Genomic DNA, 26,085 nt, shown 5'->3' with positions numbered 1-26,085 from the left:
CTTCTCCCCTGGTCTCCAGGAAGCAAGGTGCAGCCTCCTAACAGAGCTTCAGTGTGGTTGATGATGGAGGTTCTGAGAGCAGGTCTGGGTCACCGGAGGAGGGCCAGCCTGTGGGATGAATAGTGCTCACTTACCACTTGCTGAGCCCAGGAGCTCTTTAAAAAAGTGTTGGGATTGAAAGGCACAGCTGTCACCACTCTGATGACCTTTGGGAGCCACCTGTACAAAATCTGCTGCAAGCAGGGAGGGCCAAGCAAGCCATGCCACTACAGTGAGGAATGGAGGTCTTATCAAAACTCTGTGCATGATATTGCAGGAATAGGAGAGTGGAGAAAGGGACCTCTGCAGAAAAGGAAACGTTTCTTAAAATGTCTCACTGCCCCTGTTCAGGGAGGTTCTGACAAATTGTGCCTGTCCAAAGTGCATTCTAATGCAGGGGCTGGGCAAGGGCTGAGGATAAGTTCCCTGAAATCTGATTCAGGCCCCCATCTTCTCCCCACATCCTGACACAGTTCCCCCTGGGGGGCCAGCACTGTCTTGGTTGATGTGGCTTTATCTCCCAGAGGGACCACATCTCTGGCCTCAATACACACCTGAAAACAGTCTTTCTGACAAACAGTTACTCCTTCCTTCATTCACAAAGAGGGAGAGGTAGGGGAACCCACAGTTTTATCCACTGTTTTCATTTTGTTGTATGATTTTAGTTAATTCTGAAAGGCAGAGATAGTTTGAATGGAGATCGGTTTTTTTTTTCTTTCTTTCTTTTTTTGAGGAATCTCCTAAAAAGAAGAGTGGAAATTTTTACAACTCAGCACTTGCCTACGTGCTCCTTCCTGCTTTTTATCAAACTCAAATGTTTAAAAACAGGTTAGTGGAGTGAGTGACATTTATTCATCCAAAGCCCATCATAGAGGTAGAAGAAGGAACGTAACTAGTAGAGAATGCCTTTCTTTTCATGTCATTTTCGAAGAATACACTTTGACCCCCAATGGAAAAAGGACTAATCAGGAGCTATTTTGGGGATCTAAGTTCAAGATCAGCATTGTGAAGTATGGTACCCCACAGTGTTACATTTCAAGGTAAAACATATTAGTTTATCTAAATCTTCATAGGTACAGTTTTCTTTTGTGGAAAAAAATGTTTTTTAAAAAATTTTATTGGTACATTATAATTATACATAATAGTAGGGTGAATTCTCATAGATTCACACCCACACATAGCATATTTGGGTCTATTACATTCCCCAGCACCTCCCTATATCCTTTCTTCATCCCTTCCCCTAATTTCTGTCCTCTACTGATCTCCCTTCTTTTTCCATGAGCTCTCTTTTCATTTTTTTTGTCTCTAAAAGAAAACACATGACTCTTGACTTTCTCAGTCTGCTTTATTTCGCTTAACATGATACTCTCCAGCTCAATCCATTTTCCTGCATGCTACATAATTTTGTTCTTCTTTATGGCAGAGTAAAACTCCTGTGTGTACAGACACCACATTTTCATTATCCATTTGTCTGTGATGAGCACCTGGGCTGCCTCCATAACTTGAATGTTGTGAATTGTGCTGCTGTCAACATTTTGAAATCAGCTTACTATGGCAATGTGTGCACAGATACATTTTCTATTGCATGTATGTTTTAATTTTATTAGTAAAGTCATAGGACTACTTCAAGCATTATTTTTGATGATTCTAATTAAAAATTGATCTTGTGTTTTGATATATTTCCAAAATTTGAGTTAGATTTGTTCTTAAAAGTTTATCTGTTAATCAAGTATAAACTACAACAGACCCTTTTCTGACATTCTATACACGTATTCACAGTGAAAGCATATAAAACACATAACCCTTCTATGAATACACAATGCTTCTTTTTCTCTATTTTGATTAGATACCAATGCAAAACTCTAAAATTGGTAGTTATAACTCCTTGGTGGATTTTTTTGGCAAAAATAGAGATTCTTGGTGTGATCAAATACTAGATAGATCATGGTTGTGATGGCTTGTTTCCAATTTCACCTTGGTCTTTATGCAATTTGAATCATAAAAGGAAAAACCATTTCCACTAAAAAAGACAATTTTGTTCGAAGGTTAAATTATTTCTAGCAGTAGCAGTGTAAGACAAGAAAATAATAGCTGCATGCTGCATGTTTATTATCTTGCAGGTGAATCATGATGAAGGTGTTCCTAAATATTCCTTAAAAACACAAAATCTATATTTTGTAGTTCTTTGTATTTTTCCAAGTTAATTTTAAACAATGAAAACAATAAAATAATATGTGCTCTTTAATAACATTAGTGGCCAAAGAAGAATGTTAAAATACAAATATGTGGCCATTCATTGTGGCTTGCACTCTCCTCTACTATACTTAAGAATCACAATACTCAATCACTGGGTATTCAGCTGAATTATTTCACAAGACTTTTGACATGTCCCAAATAGCCACATTTACCATCTTTCAAGGGGCTATTTTAATCATCTTCTTATTGTCCTGTTACATGAGGCAACATGAAGCAATCTTTTACCTAGTAAACCACGTTTTTTCCTCTTCAAAATGAGCTAACATTAATTTTAAAAAAGGAATTTTTTCTTTATAATGTGAGATTTTAAGATTCCATTTTCATCTTCTCTTTCCATTTTGAATCATTTTAAAAGACTTGGTCTTCTTATTAGCTAAAAGGGATAACCTATTCCTTAGAGATCAGCCTGCAAACAATCTGGTCCAGATCAGGAATCTATTCACTGCTAAAAACAAAAATATCTGGCTGAGCATGGTGGCACATGCCTGTAATTTGACCAACTCAGGAGGCTTAAGCAGGAGAATCATAAGTTTGAGGCCAGCCTCAGCAACTTAGCAATGCTGTCAGCAACTTAGCGAGATCCTATATCAAAATAAAAAGTAAAAAGAGCTGTGGGTCAGTGGTTAAGCACCCCTGGGTTCAGTCCCTGCTATGAAAAAAAAAAAAAAAAAAGAACAAAAGAAACAAAGAGTTACTTGAGTTCTCTTATAGAGAACTAGAACTATAAACAGAAAAGAAGCATCCTAGTATGTGAAATAACTGTGTAAATGAACCAGGATTCACCAATATGTTTATTTTATGACTAGGTCTTTAATTTGCTTAGAAGGAAACTAAAAGCAAAGATTGTTCAGAAAAGTGAACTTAAATGAAGATCATCTCCAGCATACCAAATGTCTATTTCCTCTCCTTCTGGTTCCAAACCTCCACCCCATTTTTTTAATAGTCATGTTATTAACTGGAAAATTTTAAATACTTGTTAATATCATATTGTATAATTAGGAGCTTCCATTTTCATTTATTTTTCAAGCATGATCCAAATGCTGTTAACACATCAAATGAATAAGATCTTCTAGCTATCTTTTTAAAAAATTTATCAGTCCTTTTTAGTTATACATGACAGCAGAATACATGTTGATATAATTAAACAAGATGGACTCTGTCTTATTCTAGTTGGAGTCCCATTCTTATGGAGGTAGATGGTGGTGGTATATGTACAGGGAAGCATGACCCAGGAGTCTTAGACTGTGGGATGGGAGTGCTTTGGAAAGTTTATGCAAGGGTTCCATTCCACAGAGATCAATTTCGCTACAGAAGGATTTCCCAGAAGTATTTCAGTTTGCTTGAGTTCTACTCTGCAGCTGAATTTCCAAAAGATTATTATTAGTTTGAAATGAGAGCCTCCTAAGTAAAAGCATAACTTTGGTCTGGAAAACCAAGACGTTGAGTCAGGAATTGGGCCCATGTCAGGCAGCCATAAAGTCTCATCCCAAAACCTGGGGGCCTATCACAAAGCCAGTCTTCCCATTAGTTAGTACTGGATTCATTCCTTGGGAAATCCCTGCCCTGGAAGATGGCTCTGCAGTTTCTCAAGCTGAGGTTTCTCCAAGAAGTTAATCTTGTAGAAGTCGGATGGAATAGTGCTCACCAGAGACTGGGAAGGGGAGCAGGGACAGAGAGAAGCTCAAGAAGAAGCAGAAAACACAGAGTGGAGGAGTCACTCCTAGCTCCTCTCTAGCCCAGAAGGGTAACTATTGGGCAAAACAACCAATGATGCATTTCAAAATGACAGCAAAACTAGAGTTCAGCATTCTCCACACATAAAAATGATGAATGATTGAAGGGATGAAAATGCTTACTAACTTGATTTGATTATTGCACATTGTGTACGTGTATTGAATTACCCTAATGTACCCCATAAAGATGTACAAATTTCAAAAATACCTTAAAAACGTAAAGAGGGAAATTCATATAGTTACAAAAGCCAAGAATCAATTTCAGCATTTCTAATTGCCGGTTTGTAAAAATAAAAATGAGAGGTTGTAAACCTGACTATAGTAGACCCAAGGAATTCCCTCAGCAAGATGTATCCAAAACCCACCAGACAGAGAAGCATAATGTACTAAGTTTCTTTACTTCTTTCTTTCTCTGTTTGATAATATAGAATATTATCAAAGAATAAAATGCTTTTCTGTTATTGAATCTTTAATTGTCACAAAGATTTAGAAATACAAATAAGAACGCTGAATTTTTGAGTTTACATTTGTATAGCGCTTAGAACAGTGTCTTGTATATGATATATGCTTTACACAAAATTTGCATTAAAAATTGTGGTAAAGAATTTCAACAATAGTGAAGCATATGTACAAATGACTGGAAATTCAGGGATTTGCTTTGCTTTGGAAACATTCTAATTAATTATTGATCTTTTGCATGGTCATAAGTTTAGTGGAGATTTCTCTTTCTTCTCACTTGAAAGTTGAATTTGTAAGCTAGACTTGCTCCCTGTGGAGCTTGTTTTCTGCTGCGAACTGAAAATTTATAAGTATCTCTTTACTAGAATCTAAATTCAATACTGTACCACCTACTGCACTTTAAAAGATGCAAACGTTGGGATTCTGTAACTATTCATGGAGAAAAGAGACTAAAAGCATTATCTGACAATTCAAGATACAAAACAATTAAGGCTGCCTTATAAAGTGCAACTTGAAGGTTGAAAATTATGGATTTCAAGCTTTTTCATGAAGTTCTATGTGTTTCCTCTCCTACCAAGACAAGAGCTGGCTCATTTCCCAAACTTTGCAAAGCTATCTACCAGCTCTCCAGAGGAAGGGAATAGGTAAATACTGTCTCTCCCACACTGTCAAGAAAAAGCCAGTCTGATGATTACTGTTGATGTGTGAATCAGTTTGGGAGAGAGAAAAAAAAAAAGTTCCTATTGTAGGTAACTAAACTTCAATAGAATGGGTCTTAAAATTCTGGGCCACGATAAAAGTGTTATTCCCTCTTATTTATTGTGAGTTTTCAGGTACCATTGTTATGAGTAGTGAATGGAAAGTGGGTATCTACAATAGCAGCTGTCAGGATGAAGCATTTGGCTCTGACTCCCTTTGTGTGAGATGTGCTATTTGAGATTGTTTTTGTGTGTGCATGTGTCTTTTGCAATATCATCTGAGCAGACTAATATTAATCCAAGGGTGTGCACTACCTCAGCCTAAAGTAAATGGAGGGGCAAAGACAAAGGGCTTGCATATGTAATGTTGATAAATCACAGAGATGTTCTAACTTCTTCTTCAATCCAAAACATCTGGTTCCTCCTAGAAGTTCCAATAAATATTTCCAACTGCAACCAAAAGAAAACATCAAGGGATTTGTTGTAGGGCCAAGCAAAGTGGTCTTCACTTTGGTGATTTTTGTACAGTTTCTATTGGGGGGGCTAAATTCAGGTAAGACCTTGGACCCACTCAGAGATGAAGAAGTCAGCTCCAGGCCTCAAGATGCTCGTGGACAATTGAGAGGGGAGACACTGTGTGAATAGAGTTAGGATGCAGTTATGTTTGAGTCCCATGGAAACTCTAAAGTTAGCTAAATCAGTCAGCCTGCTGGGTTGGCTTTCCAGAGAAACTGAGGTCCTACCATGGACTTGAATGATGGCTGAGAGTTCACCACTTAATCTGGGGCAACAGGTCTTTGAGCTTAGAGACGATGAGTGTGTTTGGAGACAAGAATTTTTTGGAAGGATCCCAAACCCACTCTAAAAAATTAGACTTCATTCCCTGGGTTGTGCCTAACATGATACCTGGCACATAGTAATCATTCAAAAAACATGTGGAAATAAGGATGGCTTCCTTAGGCTAATGTAACAAAATGCCAGAAAGCAGAAGGCTTACAACTAGAAAATGTATTGTCTTATGTTTCTGGAGGCTATAAGTCCTAAATCAATATCCTTCCCTGCTGCTGGTCGCCTCTGGAGTTCCATGGCTTGTCACGACCTAATTCTAATCTCTGCCTCCATCTTTATACATATTATACCTTTCCCCCCCGTCTGTCTTTCTATGTCTCTCCCCTGAGAAGAACTCCAATTGTAATGAATGAGAGCCCACCCTAACTGAGTATCCCATGTTAACCCCCTCACCTCTACAAAGTCCCTATTTCCAAGTATTACTAAGTAAGGTCCCATTCACAGATTCTGGGAGTTAAGACTTCAACACATTTTTTCAGGGAACACAGTTAAAACCCATAACAGAAGAAAGGAGGCATTCATTCGATGTTTTGGTGCTGGGAAAACTGGCCCTTATTTTAGAAAGTCAACTATTAAAGCAGAGCAGAGGTGCTGTTAGACTGGTGGAGGGTTGGAAGAAAGACTAGAGTCAGAAACATCACTAAAGGAGTGATGGAAAGGAAAGAAGAGAGGAAGAGAACCTGCACTGAGGTGGGGGCAGTGGAGAGAAAGGGAATCAGAGTGAGACCACCAGGCCAGCCAAGGTAAAGGGCTTGGCAGCCGATTAGATGCAGGGGGCGAGGTTCAGAGAGAATTCAAGAGGATTCCCAGGGTGTTAGCTGGGGAAATGTGTGAGGAGGGATATAATTACCTATAAGGCAGAATTTAAAGGGGAAAAGTTTTGCAAAGGACATTGATGAGTTCACCCTTGTATACGTTGTACTGGAGACACAGCAGGTCCAGGGAGAAGACTAATACAGCACTGCTCCAAATCTCTGAAGGAATGGAACTGCTCCACATCTGGACCATGTAGAGTAGCCACTGGTCACATATGGCTTCTGAACTCATGAAATGTGTCTGGTGTGCCTGAGAGCTGAATTTTCAGTTAAATGTAACAAATTTAATTTTCAATAGCCTCATGTGTCTGATTGCTACTGGTTATGGTTTAGATATGGGGTGTTCCCCGCAAAAGCTCATGTTATGTGCAGGAATGTTCAGAGATGAGATGATTAGATTATGAGAGCTATAACCTGATCAGCAGATTAATCCATCCAGTGGATTAATAATTCAGATGAACTACTGGGAAATCACTGTAAGCGGGTTGGGCATGGCTGAAGGAAGTAGGTAGAACACTTTGGGTGTACTCATGGAGATTCTATTTGTCCCTGGCTCCCCTCCTTGTCCCCTATTCCTGTCTCTCCCTCTCTCTACTGTCCTCCTCTTCCCTGCCTGCTGTGAGCTGAGCATCTTTTCCACCACACCTTTCCTCCATGATGTTCTGTCTCATCTCAGGCCCAAAGCAATGGAATTAGTCACCCATGGACTAAACCTCAGAAATCATGAACCCCAAATAAAAATTTCTCCTAAGTTCTCTTGTAAGGTATTTTGGTCACAGTGATGAAGAGCTGACTAATACACTATCATATTAGCACTGATCAAGTAGATCCTTGGACTTGTATGTTTAATGTTTGGGAGACACACAGATGGGCTGGACACTGAGTTTCAGAAGTCATTAGCATATAGGCAGCTGCTGAGGCCATATGAGTGCTTAAGCCTACCCAGAGAGAACCAGATAGTAGGAGGCAGAAGGAGGAAGAAATTATTTGGGAACACCAATATTTAAGTGGCCCATCACAGAAGAGGAAAAGCAGATGGCTGCTAAGGGGAAAGGAGAAGTAGAAGGAAGAATGATGTCACAAAAGCCACAGCAGAAATTTCAAGAAGAAAGCAATCCACCATGTCACAGAAAAACAAATTTTGTTAAACACACTAGGAGAAAAGATTTGCACAATTTCAATATTCTTTTACCAATAAATGCAACGACCATGTTTTGCTAACTAAAAGTAAGTACATTGTGCTCTAATCAGGGATTTTATTTTTATTTTTCCTCCACCCCGAGACATGAAAGACTTTTCAAAGGCTTATGGAGGCAATACTAAGAAGTGGCTATTCCAAGGAACACAGAATAATATGCCCTAAAAACATAGCCCATTGCAGGAGGTCTCAGAAATTCTTTCCCATGAAGTCTTCAGTAGAGGTTGTATAATTTTTTAAATGCCTATCCTAATGATAATATCACTTTTCAAAGACTTTGCCCAACTACTCTGTGAAGTGGGTGGATTTATTCCCAGTTTACAAAAAAAAAAAAAAAAAAAAAAGGAATTTATAGCTCACGAGGTTTCAATGACTTGCCTGAGATGAAGTAAGTTTCACATAGTACAAAGTAGACAGGACCCCAAGTTTCTCTCTTCAGCTCTCTTTCTACCTCAACAATGTTCCCTAAATTTAATACATTCTAATTCTGCTTTTATAATTGCTGCCATACCTACTCACCACCACCAGTACCATTATTTAAAGTTCACTTAATTTATTATTTTAAAAATCAAGCATTATATTACTTGGAAAATCAGTATCACTAATTGCGAATATTTTAAAACAAAAATAAATTGTAATGAACACACACACACAAAAAGAAACAATGAAAAATTAAATCTTAGCTAAATACTGCTGTTAGACAAGGACTTTGAACCTGAGGCTTGTTTTCATTTTATTAAGGAAAGGGAAGGCTAAGAAATATTTTAAGGGAGTCTAAAAGCATGCTCAACCACAGGACATTATCCTCTTGCTTTATAAAAAAGGAGGCTTCTAATAGTGGTAGTACTATCTCAGGGATGAAGCATCACTAACAGGGGCGATGGCCAGCATCACATTCCTGCCCAGAGGATGTCAGCCACCCTAAAACTTAAAGTCTCAAATAATTAGAGAAAAACAAAAGACATATAGTCAGAAATATATTTACAGTAGCGAAGCCCCTGATAGATCTAGTCCACATGGGAGCTGGAACTAGACAGACAAAAGATGCCTCCAGTGGTTTATTTAAGGGGGTACATCAAAGACAAGGATAAGGTTTTGAGGGTGGAGTCTTGCTTTGTGCTTAGTAGTCAGCAGGTTGATTGACATCTTCTCAGGTCACACCCATCTCAGGTGCTGTGTGGGATCTTTGGCAGAGCTTGGGCAGGGAGGGGGGGGGGAGGGGCGTTTATCTGCATCAGGTGGTCGGTCCCTGTGGGGAATACCACAGGAAGTTCCCAATGCCAGACTTATGCCCTCACTAGGCTACTATGAGCAACATAGCCCACACATAGCCCACGGACGGCTCTTGACACATCATCCTTTCCACTAAGGAGTAAATAGTATAAGGTCACCTTCCTTTCCCCTTTTACAAATAGGAAAAAGGAGAGTCCTAAAAAGTCATCATTTCAGCACAAAGGAAAACCAGAGGAATCTGATAATTATGATCTAGGATTCTGTTAGTTCCTGAGGTCACCTGATCTCTCTTCAGGCATAAATTTCCTTAAAGATCTTTCCTAGATGCTCACATTGCAGGTAAAATCCAAAGCAGCCATCCTATCTATATATATCCTTGATTTTATTCATAGATTTGGAGCAATGTGGCTTAAAACTTCCTTATCAGTATGAATATTCCCTTCTAGAAAAGCTTAAGGCAAAACAGAACCCTTGCTAAGTTCAAGAGTTGGACCCTGGGTGGTGCCCGGGAAATGGTATTCAGATGTAAATGAAGAGCTGGAAGTTACATCACATAGAACAGCCCAGTGTCAGAGAAGTCCCACCATCCTCATCAAGATCTCAGGTGAGGCCCCACAGTGTTACCCATATGGAGCTAGTCCAGTGACTGGCAGAGCAAGTGTTTTGTCCTTGGTCAGGTACCTTAGCCTCATCTGGTCTTGCAGATACAACCTCTGTATGATAAGTCATGCAAGAACGTCTCAGTCCTAAAGGCAACTCCTTCCTAGTGAAATGCAAGGTTAACCTTTTCTATATAAATCTCTACCAGAGCAACGAGAGTGCCCCAAGTGAGTTACAGGTTGTGCATGTGATTTGAACCACATTAAAAGAAAATATTTTGAAATAAAACAAGAAGATAAGGGATCGCTCAGCGTATTATTTTCTCACTAGCTAGGTTTTATAGATGTATTTTTTTAAGCTTGAGCTTAAGCTAAGAAAAGGAACCTTGCTTTTTATGGCAATAGTTCTTGAGGAGAAAGGCAACTTATAATGGAAAGCATCTTGCAGAAAAGTTTTGGTAATGGAGGCGGGGAAAGGCAGGGTAGCTTTGTAAATTTTGACTTTGAAAGCCCAGGGTAATGTAAATAGAGTTCCTTGAGTGTAAACAGCAGTGGTTTGAAAATAAAAACTTGTACAAAACAGGCAGCTTGCTAGTTAGAAAAAAATGTAGCTAATAAGCATGTGTGTTAGAGATGCCTGGAATATTTTTGATACTGTACTATAATTACTAAAGATGTAAAATTGCCAGGACTTTTGAAACCATGAGAAAGAAATGTTATAAGGACTCTCTCTCAAAAAAAGACAGATATTCTTTTTTTAATATTCTTTACATAGTTAAAGTCACTAAAGAATACATAACGATTTTCCCACACAAATTATATGCTTTAAGATACTCAACGTTGTTAATGGAGCCAGAAATTCTTCAATTTTAAAGAATTCACTTTTATTAGGTTTAGTCAACAGATGAATGTACCAATGTTTTTAAAAGAGAAATTATATTTATTTGACTTAAGGATCACTATTGTGTCCAACAAATATTATATTCATTTTGAGAAAATCCAAAAGCTTACCAAAAATTTTGTTTAATTTAAAAGTTTTCCACCACTGGGAGATTCTATATTCATTGCCTTCATCTTGAACTTAGGAAAAATGACTTTTTCCCCCTAGACATAGACAAACTTTCCTCTCCTTTACTGTGCTGGCTTGTGTGAGGTTCGGGGGCCTTCTCAAATGCAGTCATTTTTCTCCATCCTCAAAGGATTACAAGAAATTGCACATGTCAGAGTCTTTGGCATGGAAGTATTTCTTAGGACTGTGATACAGAAAGGAGACAGGCCAGGAATATTTGCTTTAAATCTAGTCAAATGTAATAATTCCCTTCCTAGACCTCAACTAGGCAGGCTAACAATGTGTTAAATCACAATGAATGGATGAACTCCCTGTGTAAACCAAGAATCTGCAGCAGCACAATTTACTGAATTTTAGTACCAAACATCTAACCCTTCTTCTGTCCTTTCCTTCCCTATCCAAAATGTTCTTTGCAATCTATTCTGTATATCTTTCTGCAGACATCAGTGTGTTTTTTGTTCTTTTTCTTTCTTTGGATAGATCCAGTTTTCCAATGTCATTAGGAAACACAAGCCACAAAATACTTCTATTGCAAAAGTGTGTAGTTATTTCTCCTTTATATTTCTCTATTTCACTTTTATGACTTTTGCACTGTGTTCATCTTTATCTTTCCTGGGTCTTTCATATTTGTAATTGACAGCATCATTTCCAAATTTCATATTTGATACTAACTGAAAGTGTGCTTTCTGCAGATTTTATAATTTTTTCCCTTATAGATGATAGCTACCTCTGTCTATCCTTCAGTTCATCCATCCATCCAACTACTCAGTCTGCACCCCTTACCTACAGGGCTTCCTGCTGGGAACTGCATCATTAGACGCATCATTGTTTTTAGAACATCACAGTGCATATTTACACCAATGTCACTGGGCAATAGAAACTTATGGAACCACACCATGTCTTTGGTCCATCATTGACCAAAATGCCTTTATGTGGTGCATTATTAAGATTCACTGAATCTACCTGCAAACATATTCCATTACCAATTTATGCACTTATTGTTGGAGGGAAAAAAAAAAGTTTGCTCAATGACTGTCTGCTGGCACAACAGTGGTTTTATTGGATTTTAGAAAGCCACTGCGCTGCTGCCTGCCCTTTAGAAAGCCACCTCTAAAAGTATTGAAGGTGACATCTTTTCTTCAAATATTATGATCAGGAGGAGACTTTGTATATACTGGAATTTAAGGACACTTGAGGTAGGCAGCAATTAGTTTGATTCTTGATATAAGTTTTTGGACATGTATATTTTATTTGGCACTTTTTTGCAAATCTCATTTTTCCTGTTCAAAACAATCCCTGGCGGTGTGGAATTCTTCCATAAAGTATTCATGCATCTCACCATTTTGTCTAAGGTAAAGAAATAGTATAATGTCTAACTTTTACATACATGTGTACAAAAGTGTACAGTGTGTTAAATTTAGCAATAATATCATCTCAGAGTCATTATTAAACTTATTTTAGCCCAATACATATCACCTTCCTGCTAAAATAAACAGAGTGATCTGGCTCTAAGGTATCAGAAATTCACTTGGAATAGATATCCAGATATAAAAATATATACATACCTTCAAAATACCCCAAGTTCAAGTACAGCCAGTTTCCTTTCTGCTTGCTTGTACCACAGTATCATAAGGTCAGAAGAACGGCTGCAGCTTTCTTCTGACTGTTTCATCTTAGTGCTTGTCTTTGACCTTCTCCTCTCCGATCATGTATCTGGGTATCTGAGTATCGGGGTTCTTGCTTTTAGCCTCTCAGAAAAATCAGTGACAATTGCCAATAACCATTTAGCTTCCAGTTCTCTGAAAGGGATCCGGGAGGAAAACCTATATATAGAGTGCATTAGTCTTGCTGCATTCTCTGGCACAAAGGAAATGTACTACATGGGAGGTGAAGATGGTCACTGTTTGAATTTGAAGATGTGCTCTATTTTCCTGGTACAAGACATATTCTGGTATTCTTGAAAGTTCTTCTGTTTTATAAATCACATCTAGTTGCACCTTGATTCATTGTGTGATGAAACACACATTTTATTTATAATAAAATGTGTTTCTAAAATTAAATGCATGAACATATACATGGGTATACACATGCATTTTTAAAATTTTGCAAATTCATCTTATACACATAGGGAGAACATCAAGGAAAGACATTTTGTGACAACGTATCTCTATTTGATGCTCATCACTTGATTACTTTTTAATTACTTTGCGCTATTTATTGAATTTTGATAAATGGTATCCTCTCAAAGATATCAGGGTGTTCTTGACCTGTTGTTGAATAAGCATGAAGGAACCAGCGAATCCTGGTGTGTGTCTGATAAAAGAGACATCCAGTTTTCCCTGCAGAAACCTTCCAGGCTCCCTACCCTGAGCAGGGAAGAGCAGCCTGGAATTCCTGCTGAGGAACCTGCTGCTACACTCTGGAGGAAGAGCAAGGAGAGCTAGCAGGGTCTAAGGGAATCCCTCCAGGGCAGAGTGCACCTCCAAGATGTGGAGGCTGCCTTGGTTTTCTGGATATGGATTCCTTTAATGCTCCGGTATGGGTATTAGCAAATTTTAAAAAATAATAATAAAAATTTAAAAAACTAAAATCATTACTAAAGGCACAGCTGTCCTCTGTCCTAAGCATTCTGGAAGTATTTGCATTGTCCCCCTCAGTGCAGCATGAAAGAGTGAAGGAAAGTGAATCCTGTGAAGACTCCGGTTGTAGATATCCACCTCCCACCCCAACCTGTCCCCCACCATTCCTGTCCCACCCCCAGTCCTTTTAGTATACTTCATTCCATAGACCCAGCTCTGTGCAGGTCTCCCAGGGCACTGTTAAGTGTCTTCTCCCTCAAGATGAATGGAACCTAGGCAGGCAGCAGAGATTTCAGAGCCCTCACAGCTGCTAAAATGTCAGGGCTGAGAGTCTAAGATTGCTTCCCCTGCTGACCCAAGATGAGTTGTTCACCTGCCTAAGAAAAGCACAAGCTTCAGACAGAGCCAATCCATGATTGGTTTATGTTTAAGGTTTTCCTAAAGATTTACTATTCATTTTCCCTAATATTGGAGAGAGATTTATTTCTTATCAATGACTTAAAACAACATGTATACCACTTGGGACAGAAAAATACATGCCAAGCTAGAGTTTTTTTGTTGTTGTTGTTTTTATTTTTATTTTTTTTAAGTTCTGAGGATGGAATCCAGGGACTCACACATGCTAGGCAAGTTCCCTAGCACTGAGCTACATCTCCAGCCCTAGAATTGTGTTTTTAAAACATTTTAAACTCTCATTCATCTCATTCAATTTGGAATATTGGTTATGCACCTACCATAAACTATGCCAGGACACAAAAAAGAAAAGGACTTCATCACTGGCTCAGAAGAGCTTTTGGTTTAAGAGAAGACATTGCCGTCATCTGTTTCCACAGTAATGCTGTGTAAAAAAATCACCCTCACACTCGGTGCCTTAAAAGAGTTAGTTGTTCAAGCTCAGGTCTGTGGTTCTTTTGGGCATTGGTTTGAACTTGGTTCTAAGCTAGAAGTCGGGTCAATTCTGTGTGCCCTATGGATCTGTCCCTATCCTAATAGGCAGGAATAGCTAGGTATGTTCTTCGCATAAAAGATTAAAAATCAAGGCCAGGACTGGGGTTGTAGCTCAGTGGTATAGTGCTTGCCTCTCACATGTGAAGTGCTGGCTTTGATCCTCAGCACCACATAAATAAATAAAATAAAGGTATTGTGTCTACAACTAAAAATATATTTTAAAAAAAGAACCAAACCAAGTGCACAAATGGCTTTCTTCTACCATTATTTCCAAAATGGGTTACCTAGCCAAGCTCAGTATTGCTGGACTGAAGAAATGTACTCTGATTTGGAGGAACTTCAAAGTCACATGATAAGGAGTTGGGAATATAGGGACGCAACCTTAAGAAAAAAATAGTACAATGAACATATTAGGGAAAGATAAATTCATATATGCTTGAATAACAAAGGATGGTGATTTCTAAGGGGAATGGATCCTACTTAAAGATCCTAGGAAAATATTCATAGACGAGGTACCATTTACACTCGGTCACAAACAGTATCTGCATTTCAAGAGGCAGACATGGGGTGCAAAGCAATAATTCAAAGGAGCTGCATGAGCAATGTGAACATGTGTAAGTCATTTTCAGTGATAGGTTACAAAGAAATAAATGAAAAGAAAATAACTGCTGTAGTAGAACAAGAAAAGCTGCAAGAAAACTACAAATAGATGCTCAACAGAGGTGGCCAGGCCTCAAAAATTCTTGCATAACATGTTAGTGCTGGAAGTTCTTTGAAAAGATGGCAAGAATATAGTTACCAGGGAATGAAATGTGGTAGCACACACAAGGACAGATTTTTTTGCTTAAATCTTTAGAGCTATAGCAAATGACTTAGAAATTGTCTAGCCCAAACTCTTATTTTATAGGTGAAGAAATTTGCATGCTGGAAATAAATTCTTTTTCTTGTATGTATGTGTGATATAAATCGAATAATATATTTAATATATTAACATATTTTCATATAAAATAATAAAATGTATACTCAGGAAATAAAAATTTCTTCCTAAATAAACCTATTTGTGTAGAACGTATAATGTATAAACATATTTGTACAAAGACTAAATTCGTTCTCATATATATTGAAAGAGGGAGAGTAAAATGCATGTTCTCCAATGGAGGGTTTAAAGACTTCTTCATCCCCTCAAAACTTACAAACTGCAGGTGTTCTCATCAAGTGATCTTTCTGGTTTCAAGGAACAGAATATTGCTCACGTTATTCAAATGCAAAGAGAAGGTTATTCCTAAAAAGGAAATAAAGATTTCCCCAGATATTCAAGGACTGGACATGCCCTTTGAAATGCTTGGCCTAAGAGAAGAAGTGGGCTGGCTATTCCAGAACTTTCATCAAAATAATGTGTCCTGAATGCCCCTGGGGTGTGTGAGGCAGAGAGATGTTCTCTACCCCCACTCTCTGGTCTGCCCTCCTCACTTGTAAATGGTCATAATCATCCACTAACCAAAACACAACTAGAAAAGTCAGTTGATGTCCCTAATGTATGAATCTTGTGCCCAGAAAAGAAACAAGGAAACTTTGAATCTGTTTCCTTTGGATGATTACCATTAACACAAAGGGGAGATCAAGCAAAGGATTGGAGGCAGGGTGGGATATTTGTCCCCTGATCTGAACAGGGCCTGTCTAGCTGGTCTCGTCTTATAAAACAAGTTTTATTGAAACAGCAAGGCCTGTTCTTTCTATGTTGTCGAAGGCAGTTTGGGCACCACAATGGCAGGCATGAGTCACTGTCATAGAGGCAGCCCTATGGCCTGCAACGTCTCAGAGTGTAAATGGCAATTTGCTCACTGCTGGTGTAGATCACAGAGGATCCGCATCTTTCTGGGATGGGTGCTGCTTGCATGTGCTTCTGCCTCTGGGGATGGTCAGGAGCGAAGGATCTCAGTGAGTCCAACCACTGTGTGAGCCTTCTCTGAGAAACTGGTGCTTCTCCTTCCTTCCCGGGGCTCACTGTAAGACCACCATCCTTTAACCCTTTGTTCTCTGTCCTTTGCCAGACTCCGACCTGAGCATGCGCACACTGAGCACGCCCAGCCCAGCCTTGATATGTCCACCGACTTTACCAGGATTTCAGAATGGAAGGGGCTCATCCACCTCCTCGTCCTCTGTCACCGGAGAGACGGTGGCCATGGTCCACTCCCCGCCCCCGACCCGCCTCACACACCCGCTCATCAGGCTCGCCTCCAGACCCCAGAAAGAGCAGGCCAGCATAGACCGGCTCCCGGACCACTGCATGGTGCACATCTTCTCCTTCCTGCCCACCAACCAGCTGTGCCGCTGTGCACGCGTGTGTCGCCGCTGGTACAACCTGGCGTGGGACCCGCGGCTCTGGAGGACTATCCGCCTGATGGGCGAGACCATCAACGTGGACCGCGCGCTCAAGGTGCTGACCCGCAGGCTGTGCCAGGACACCCCCAACGTGTGTCTCATGCTGGAAACAGTAATTGTCAGTGGCTGCCGGCGGCTCACAGACCGAGGGCTTTACACCATTGCCCAGTGCTGCCCCGAACTGAGGCGACTGGAAGTCTCAGGCTGTTACAATATCTCCAATGAGGCCGTTTTTGACGTGGTCTCCCTCTGCCCCAACCTGGAGCACCTGGACGTGTCAGGTAAATGGAAGCTGCCCTCCCAGCACCGGCTTTCTCAATGCACCATCCCAAAGTCAGTAGAGACATTTCCACCCAATTGAGGGTCCCCTTCTTGTTGGCTACCAGAGATGGGCAATGGGTGGTAGGGAGGCCAGCTCTCCTTAACAAACTGTCTTCTGGTAATTGTGACCCTGAGGGCTAGAAGTATTCCTTTCATCCAATAATGTCACCTTCTTAGAAGAGCTCTAGACACCTTGTTAGTATGACTTAAATGTAACCTTCCTCTCCATAATGATCACAGTCACTTCAGAGCTTAATGGAAACAAAATATCCAATTTAGATTAAGGGAACTGAGTAACTCCAGCCTCCTTTAGTAGCTACCCTTTTGCCTACTTGTTGGTCCATAAAGCTTGAGATCTATGCCTAGGAGGTAAAAATGACCTTGAATCCTTCTTTCTGCAGACCTAATGAACCCCTCAGTCATGGCCTATGCTCACGATGGCTTTGCCCTTTCATAGACACTGGAGAAAATACTTCATGGCCAAGTGATTATTTATATTTCATTGACTCTCCTCACCTCCTGGTTAATTTTAGACCTTTTTTTTTTTTTTTTTTTTTTTTTTTTTTTAGTGAAAATTCTCAACTACATAGTGCAAGGATCAGGTCCATTGAATTAAATAAACCCTTAGTCCTTTTCCAAATGGAAGGAGATCTCAGCGTGGTTGCTCTGCTTGAAACTCTCTCTCTCAGGTTTGAAGAATTAAAGCCTAGAGTCAAACTTTGGCACCACACAGGAATCCAGCCTGAATAACAGCCTCTCTTTATCTCAGGGACTGCACACTTAAAAGACGAACAGGCAAGAGGCTGGAACGTGTAAGATGTATCAGGAGTTAAAGAAATGTACAACATGAGCTGCAACCTCGGGGATGGTTGGGGAGGGAGTCGAGAAGGAAAAACCACCATGCAGGGCAAATAAACAGAATTGGGGATTTACAAGCATCTGAGGTAAATGATGCCCTCCAACCAAATATGAGGTAAATCCACTCTCAGCTTGCTCTCTCTTTTGAAAGCTGACATCTGAAACTATTTTAGATGACAGGCCATTATTTTTTGCAGATTCCTTCCCTTGGTGGAAAGCAGCATGCTGCTCCTCTGCTTCAACGTCAGCTGGCTTCAGGACAAAACCATAGCAACTGAGTGTTTGGTTAGTCCTGAGCAGCCACCGGCATGAAGAAGCAGGAAATTAGGAGGTTTTCTTACATTTTTCCTCCAAGGAATTCTGGAAAAGAGAAAGCATTATGATGTGGTAGAAACTTGTTTCAAAACTTTGTGATTTGGGACAACTTAGAGTTTTTTTTTCTACATGTATTTTCTCTTTAGTTGAGAAAAAAAATAAGTAGAGTGATGTGCTTTAACATTCTAATTGAGCATTTTATAAACATTTTATTTTCTCAGATTAGAGAATGATTCATTTTTGGAATCCCCATCTTTGTTAAAGAGATCTCCCACGTACCCTTCACACAAATTAAAAGTAGTTGAACACTCTATTTGGGGTCCTTTTTGAAATTCAGATATGCTAAAACCATGTTGGCTATTTGGGAAATCCCTGGACTTCTGTCCTGAGTGATCCTGCTTTGTCTATGGAGTAACAGTTACTAGTCTTGAAATCTGTCTGCTACATCAACCTGACTAATTTGCAGGTCCCAGGCCATCTTCACTGTGTCTTGTTCTCCTTGTTTTCTTTGCTCAGTATGTCTTCCCTGTGCCTTGTTCTCCCTGGTTTTTCAACCACCTTCAGAAAGTATCGACACTCTCAATGACACTAAACGTGACTTTCATTCAAGCTGGTCAAGAGCTCTAATGCCCTAGAGGGCATGATATTGTCTGTCCTGCAACTAGCAAGGCAATAAATGTCACCATTGAAAGTCACTGAAAATTACTAAAATCAGCTATAATGTTTTATCATATCACAGAGTGAACAGAGGAGTGTTGAAGGCTTCAAAAGGTAGTAGTCATCTTGACCTCTAGAAGGTTAGAAATTTGCATTGCTTAAAACTATAAGCAAGCATTTTGGATGCTGTATTCCAGCAGTTAAAGCTTCCCCATCAGGAAGAATGGTGCTTGGAGGTTCAGTGCATTCATCACACAAAGGTCTTGTGTGTGCACTCTGCTGAGAACATGCAGCACTCAGAAATCACAGGGGTTGCCGTACTGTCATTGTTATTAACATCCTGAGAAGTCAGTAGTTGGTCTCCACTGACTTGGCTATCTTACATCCCAGAGAAAGTAGAGATGTTAACCCAATAGCAAGAGGAAATGTTAATGAAGAGCAAATTTGTGAAAACTGAATGAAATCTGGAATTAATTAAAGGAGCTCCACAGGTTTGTTCAACCCATGCTGTCTGTTCCCTATGCAGTAATATCCCTTTCAAACACCCTGAGTTCTTCTCTGTGGACACTCCTCACTCCTCCATGGGCTTTCCTCCATGCTTTCTTGCTACTCAAATTTGCCTTGATATTATTTTACCACCAGGACCTCCATATCTAAAATATCCAAATTATTTTTCTCTTTCAAAGATCCCCTTAGATATCACCACTTCCAAGACTGCCAGTTCCTGAGTATCTGAATGTTCACTTCATGCTCACCCATCAACTGTAAATCTCTTGTGTCATTCATCAATTTTGTGATACATCCTAGTCATTTTTCTCTTCCATCTTATAATTGAAGCCCTGAAAGTCAAGAAACTTACCCTAGCAGGGGTGTAGCTCTGTAGTAGAGCATGTGCTTAGCTTGCTCAAGGCCCTGGCTTCAATCTCCAGCAACACACACTCACACCACACACACACACACTCACACACACACACACACACTCACACACACTCACACTCACACACACACATACTCACACAAAAGGAAAAGATAGAAAGAAACTAAAACTAACAAACATCCCATGATCTGATTGTATGATCCCATAATCTCAATGAGTTTGAAATGCCTCAGCCTTTTAAAATGAAACTTAAATTGGATAATTTCTAGGGTTTGCTCCCTAGAAATTATTACAATAAAAATTTCATGTCTGTAATATATGAATGCATGAACTATTCATAAATATTATCTACTGAGCCATGGACCAATTTATTTTCTTTTTAATCGAAATTTAAAAATATAAGAATTAGGGATAAAACTGACGTTAAAAAATATTGAATAAAGTACACAGAGCACTTTAGATCAATAAGTTGATCAATAAATAAATTTATCAATAAATCAATTCAGAGCTGAATACAGTCACCCAATAAAATAGACACCAAGCAAACAGAGTTCAAAGTTAAAGTTGCTAGGGGTCTAACCACTTCTCACAAAGCCACAGAGCCCAATGGCACAGCAGCCTGGGCAGCCTCTAAGAGGCTCTGTGCACCTCTGTATCCCAGGGTTGGACTGCGTGCTTCACTGCCTCCTGAAATTCTGTCAGGAATGAGACAGACATTATCACCTTATATACGTGTATGATCATACTACTGGAGTGATTCTGCACCAGGTACAGCCAGAGGATTGAGAAGTTGTGCTCCATTTGTGTACAATATGTCAAATTGCATTCTACAGTCATGTATAATTAATTAGAACAAATTTAAAAATTAAAAAAAAAAAACAGAGTTGCACCCCTGTGTCCCAGGGTTGGACTGTGTGCTTCACTCCCTCCTGAGATTCTTGACTTGGTAGCACATGACATTTGTACCCTGTTATTCCCAGCACCTGTATTTATGAGTTTCCTGGGCAACCTGCCAGGAGATGGGAGCAAAGTCCCCAAGAGCCCTGCCGTGCAGCCATTCAGAAACCTTGGATGTTGCACTGAGAGCTGAGATGCAGAGGTGTCTGCAGTGAAGCACCTGGCTTTAGAACTGCAGGAAGGATTTGGAAAGTGGAGACGAATGAAAAAATATATACAGTCTATGTAGTAGAATAAAATATGTACAAATTACTTATATAATGTGTATTGACTATTGGTATTTATTGCTTATTAAATTTATATACTATGAATTTGCAGATTTTATAAGGTAATGTTTAGTGAACTGAAATACACAATTTTTATATATTATATACAAATATGTAATAATTATTTAGAATAAACACATGCACATATATAAAATTTATGCACACATATTTTAGGGCTTTAAAAACAATATTTAGTCATACAAGATCACGTTGTTCAGCTTTGTCTCTCTGTCTCTCTTCTTTGCACCAAGGAGCATTCTGACCATTGCAGGGCCTTTACTTAGCTCTTGGATCTTTCCAGGGCCAATGTAAGATATTTACAGACACTCTTACTTATTTTTTTAAAAAATATTTATTTATTTATTTATTAATCTATGTATGTATTTATTTATTTTTAATTGTAGATGGACACAATACCTTTATTTTATTTGTTTGTTTTTATGTATGCCAGGGATCCAACCTAGGGCCTCATGCATGCTAGGCAAGCACTCTACCACCGAGCCACAACCCCAGCCCACTCACTCTACCTTTTCCAGATCATGATCATCCTTCCCGAACATTCCTGGGGAAATGGATTTGCTCCATTTCAGGCAATTAGTGATGGATCAGTAATGGATCTTTGTCAATTCTGATCCATCAGAATTGGCCTGGTCTTTTGCATTCTAAAAATCTATGAATCACCATAAACCTAAATATTCAAAATAGCTAAATAATCAAATGAACATAGGGAACCCTTCCTCGCCTTATTTTCTCTGTAGGGGTCAAGACAGGAAGGGTAACACCCTGGTTTGAGCTTGGGGGAGAGTTCGGAATAGGTAATGGCATTGCCCCAGGTTGCTCTGAGCATGTGTTCTGTCTCTTTGTGTAGGGTGCTCCAAAGTGACCTGCATCAGCTTGACCCGGGAGGCCTCCATTAAATTGTCCCCCTTGCATGGCAAACAGATTTCCATCCGCTACCTGGACATGACGGACTGCTTCGTGCTGGAGGACGAGGGCCTGCACACCATCGCAGCGCACTGCACGCAGCTGACCCACCTGTACCTGCGACGCTGCGTCCGCCTCACCGACGAGGGCCTCCGCTACCTGGTGATCTACTGCACGTCCATCAAGGAGCTGAGTGTCAGCGACTGCCGCTTCGTCAGTGACTTCGGCCTGCGGGAGATCGCCAAGCTGGAGTCCCGCCTGCGGTACCTCAGCATCGCCCACTGTGGCCGGGTGACCGACGTGGGCATCCGTTACGTGGCCAAGTACTGCAGCAAATTGCGCTACCTCAACGCGAGGGGCTGCGAGGGCATCACGGACCATGGCGTGGAGTACCTTGCCAAGAACTGCACGAAACTCAAATCTCTGGACATCGGCAAATGCCCACTGGTCTCCGACACGGGCCTGGAGTGCCTGGCCCTGAACTGCTTCAATCTCAAGCGCCTCAGCCTCAAGTCCTGCGAGAGCATCACCGGCCAGGGCCTGCAGATCGTGGCGGCCAACTGCTTTGACCTCCAGATGCTGAATGTCCAAGACTGCGAGGTTTCCGTGGAGGCCCTGCGGTTTGTCAAACGCCACTGCAAGCGCTGCGTCATCGAGCACACCAACCCCGCCTTCTTCTGAAGGGACAGCTTTCATGGGGAGTGGTCTCCATACAAACACGATGCTCTTTAAAAGCAGCATATGTAAGCACCCACACTCACTCAGCAGCTATTTCTTTCAGGAAGATTCTTAGGAATCTGGCTTTTACTTTTCCTCATTTCTCATGGGTGACAGAGGTCAAAGAAATTAAAGGGTAAAGAACAGATTTCTATTGCAGCAAACAGTGTTTTTGGTCAGGTAATTTGTAGACAGCTTCTCCTCTCACATAAAATGTTCCCTTAGGCAGATGGCGGTCTTTAGAACTGTACCTTACTTTCCTCTCCCCACCAGCGCTCCTGAACACAGGTCACACCCACAACGTGCCACATCCCGGCCCTTAGCTCCACCCTCCCTCCATCCTCCATCTGCAACTGCCACAAGAGTATCGCAACCACAGCGCTCTCTAGAGCTCCTCTTCAAACTGCTTGGTTGACCTGAGCCCCGCCCCTTAATGTCACACCAAGCAAATTGTGGTTAAATAAGTGTCCTAAATCACTTTGAATTTACAAAGAGCTTTTCAGACCTTTTTTTAAAAAATCCATTATGGCAAGCAGCATGGTGGAAGAGACCTTTGTTTTTTTACCCAGATCTTCTGCTAACTAGCTGGGTGACCTTGGCCAAAGAACTTCACCTCTCCAGGCTTCAGCTTGCAACACTGAATTAGAAGCCACCCAGCTAGAGAATTAGTCCCATGCTGGTTTAGGATTAAGAGAACAGACATGTCAATAAGCAGCCACACAGTCATGTACCTCTTCCAAGAGAACTGATTATGTAGTTGGGCTCCTTTCAGGAAGTTCCACAGTGCCCATGTCAGTGCACATAGGATCCTATGTGTCCTTTTGCTCTCATGCGAGTACCACTCACTCTCAGTTTGTTTTGGTGGATGAGTCTATTGCACATCGTCTCCTGCCCCTCTGGATGCTATGGTTTCTGTGCACAAGTACTTTCAGCTTTCCCCTTCTCAACACTGTCTTAGCAGAGCACCAGAATGTCTGAACATGGGGAAGTTCAAATCCCCCAGTCAAGGGAGGAAAGACCCTTGCAATTTTTAATTAACAAGTGAGGCCCAAGGGAACCCATGGCCTCAAAGGTTTTTCTAATCCCTCTCAGAGCACATGTGGCATACATCAGGCACATCTGTCCTGCAGCTGGCAGAGACAGATGCTGTGGTTTTTTTGTCATTTAGATTGCATTTTGACTTTTCTCATCTATTTATTTCTTTATGCATCCAGACTTCATCACATGGATCCTACCGGGGTTAAGTTTGTAAATGTTTAATTGTGCAAATTGCCACCTTGTGTCTCCCGTTGTGGCTGTCTGCATGCATTCCATTAAAGAATACAAAGTAGACTTCCAGGTGTTTAAATACTGTGCACTCGAAAATCTCAGACAAGTTGAAGAGGGAACACATTGATAAGACAGATGCTAGTCCACTAACCAAACCCTTGGAATAGAACAATAACATCATGACAAAATATCAATTTTAAGTGGTCCTATATGGAAATAATTGACTCGCTAGTCTATTATGTGAAATCAGGTAATCAGGAGAATTTCATGCTCATGAAATGTAGTGTCATTTATTAGTAAACCCAAGACCTTTCCCAAATTAGTCTCTGACCACACCCTTCTTCTTTGCTGCTGAAACAGCTCATGTATTTCCTTCCTAAAGGGGCCACCATCCAATTCCAGAACCTCTGCATTTCCTAGCCAACTGTGCTGACTTTGTTTCAGAGCCAGCTTACATACCACTCACTTGACAACTGCACTCCTACTGTAGGCTCCCGTGCACATTGTAGTCTTATGTCAGGAAGGAGGAGCTAGAGAGATGAGATGAGTCTGTCCAGGAGGTTTCTATCATACATCATATGAAACATGGCTTTCTGTCCAACTGACATCATCCTCAACCCAGATACGCAATCAATGCAATGTGCCATGAGGGGAGGTGACTTGTTTGGCTGGGGACAGCATTTCTTGTTAGCCATAGAGTTTAGAACCGTAATAGAATTTGAAAGGAACATACCTCTGGTCTGTGACTGTTGACTATCCATGGTTTCAGAATTTAGGAGTCACAGATGATTGTCCTTCACTTTTGGCTCTGGGATATTCCAGATAAGCTGGTTTAATGCTCTTGGAATGAGCAGGGAGATCCAGAACAGCTCCCTGAACCATTCTGAGTGTCTCTGTCGCCACCACCCGACCACATCACCTAACCAATTTTCCAAGCATGAGACCAAGACCACTTCTCACACTGGTTGCCTGCCCAGCACATGCTGTCTTTCCCAGTTTCTCCCCTTTCCTGGTGTCCTCTTCATCCATTCTGCTCTCCCTTGGGGGTATGAATCTGTGACAGAGGTTACTGGGAAAACAGCTCAGCAGATTTTTAGAGACCAAGCAAAAGTGCTCAGCAGAAAAATTTATCTGTTTTAAAACATTGCTTCCTTCCTGGCTCTGCTAAATTGAATGCTCATTGTTTTTGTAACTCTAATGTTCAAATCACTGCGTGCTGTATGACTCTAGAAAGCCTTAATTTACTACCACCAAGAAATAAAGCAATATGTTGGTAATTAGGCTCAGCTTTTTTCTTTCTTTCTTTTTTTTTTAATACCCTTGTCAAAGGAGAGTTGTATTCAGATGCAGATACTCAAAAGCAAGCAAGAAACTTGCTTTATGTTTAAAGACAGCAGAAGCCAAGTTTCTGCCTCTGCTGTCCCTTTAAAATCGGATCCATGGTCTTCTCATCTAATGACTTTGGCTTAAAATTAGCACTAAGTGAAAAAAAAAATTGCCTTCAGTGTATAGTTCACGTCTTCAATTCCTTAATCCAAACTGTTGGTGCAGTGTTTGGAATTTGTAATTTAGCATATTTCAGGGAGCTATATGTGGTATATTTTATAACATCCTCAGCATACACTGGGACAGCACCCTAAGCAAACATGTTATTATTTCCGTAGCAATACAGAACACACTCTGTGCAGGATCATTACAGACTACAAATAGCCTTGCATCAGTTCAGGTCAGATTTTGTTACCAAATTAATTTGTGCAATAATGAAAAAAGTCCATTTTTCAGAACTTTCTGGGTTTCAGAATTATGGATGAGTAATTTTGGATCTTAATATATTTTGCTCTGGCCCTGGTTATAGATCTTGGAGGAATCTTCATGATTATTCTGACAATTAGATATTACAAACCCAAAAACAAATGAACCAAAACAGTGTTCGAACATTAGGACCTGGAAAGAGAATAAGGCAAGTTGATCTAAAAGGAAAAAGTGTCAGTCATTTGGAGAGAGAGCAATGCCAGATCCCTCCCTCCTCACCTAAACTCTTAGATCTGAGCTAATTGGAGAACTCCA

At 40.4% G+C, this 26,085-nt stretch overlaps 1 protein-coding gene across 3 annotated transcripts in view; it reads left to right on the top strand.

Moving 5' to 3' along the window:
* Fbxl7 (F-box and leucine rich repeat protein 7) overlaps nt 1-25,295 on the top strand; it is a 372,044-nt gene extending 346,749 nt beyond the window's left edge. For all 3 annotated transcript variants that reach the window (XM_005336749.5, XM_021734203.3, XM_040271802.2), the window contains 2 exons: nt 16,527-17,138; nt 21,977-25,295. In XM_005336749.5, the coding sequence (XP_005336806.1) occupies nt 16,527-17,138; nt 21,977-22,713 (1,349 nt within the window). In that variant the 3' untranslated portion in view covers nt 22,714-25,295. The remainder of the gene's footprint in view (nt 1-16,526; nt 17,139-21,976) is intronic.
* The last annotated feature ends 790 nt before the right edge of the window (nt 25,296-26,085 follow it).

The sequence above is a fragment of the Ictidomys tridecemlineatus genome, chromosome 1 (genome assembly GCF_052094955.1).
Source record: "Ictidomys tridecemlineatus isolate mIctTri1 chromosome 1, mIctTri1.hap1, whole genome shotgun sequence".
Classification (NCBI taxonomy): domain Eukaryota; kingdom Metazoa; phylum Chordata; class Mammalia; order Rodentia; family Sciuridae; genus Ictidomys; species Ictidomys tridecemlineatus.
This window is presented reverse-complemented; position numbering and strand designations above follow the sequence as displayed.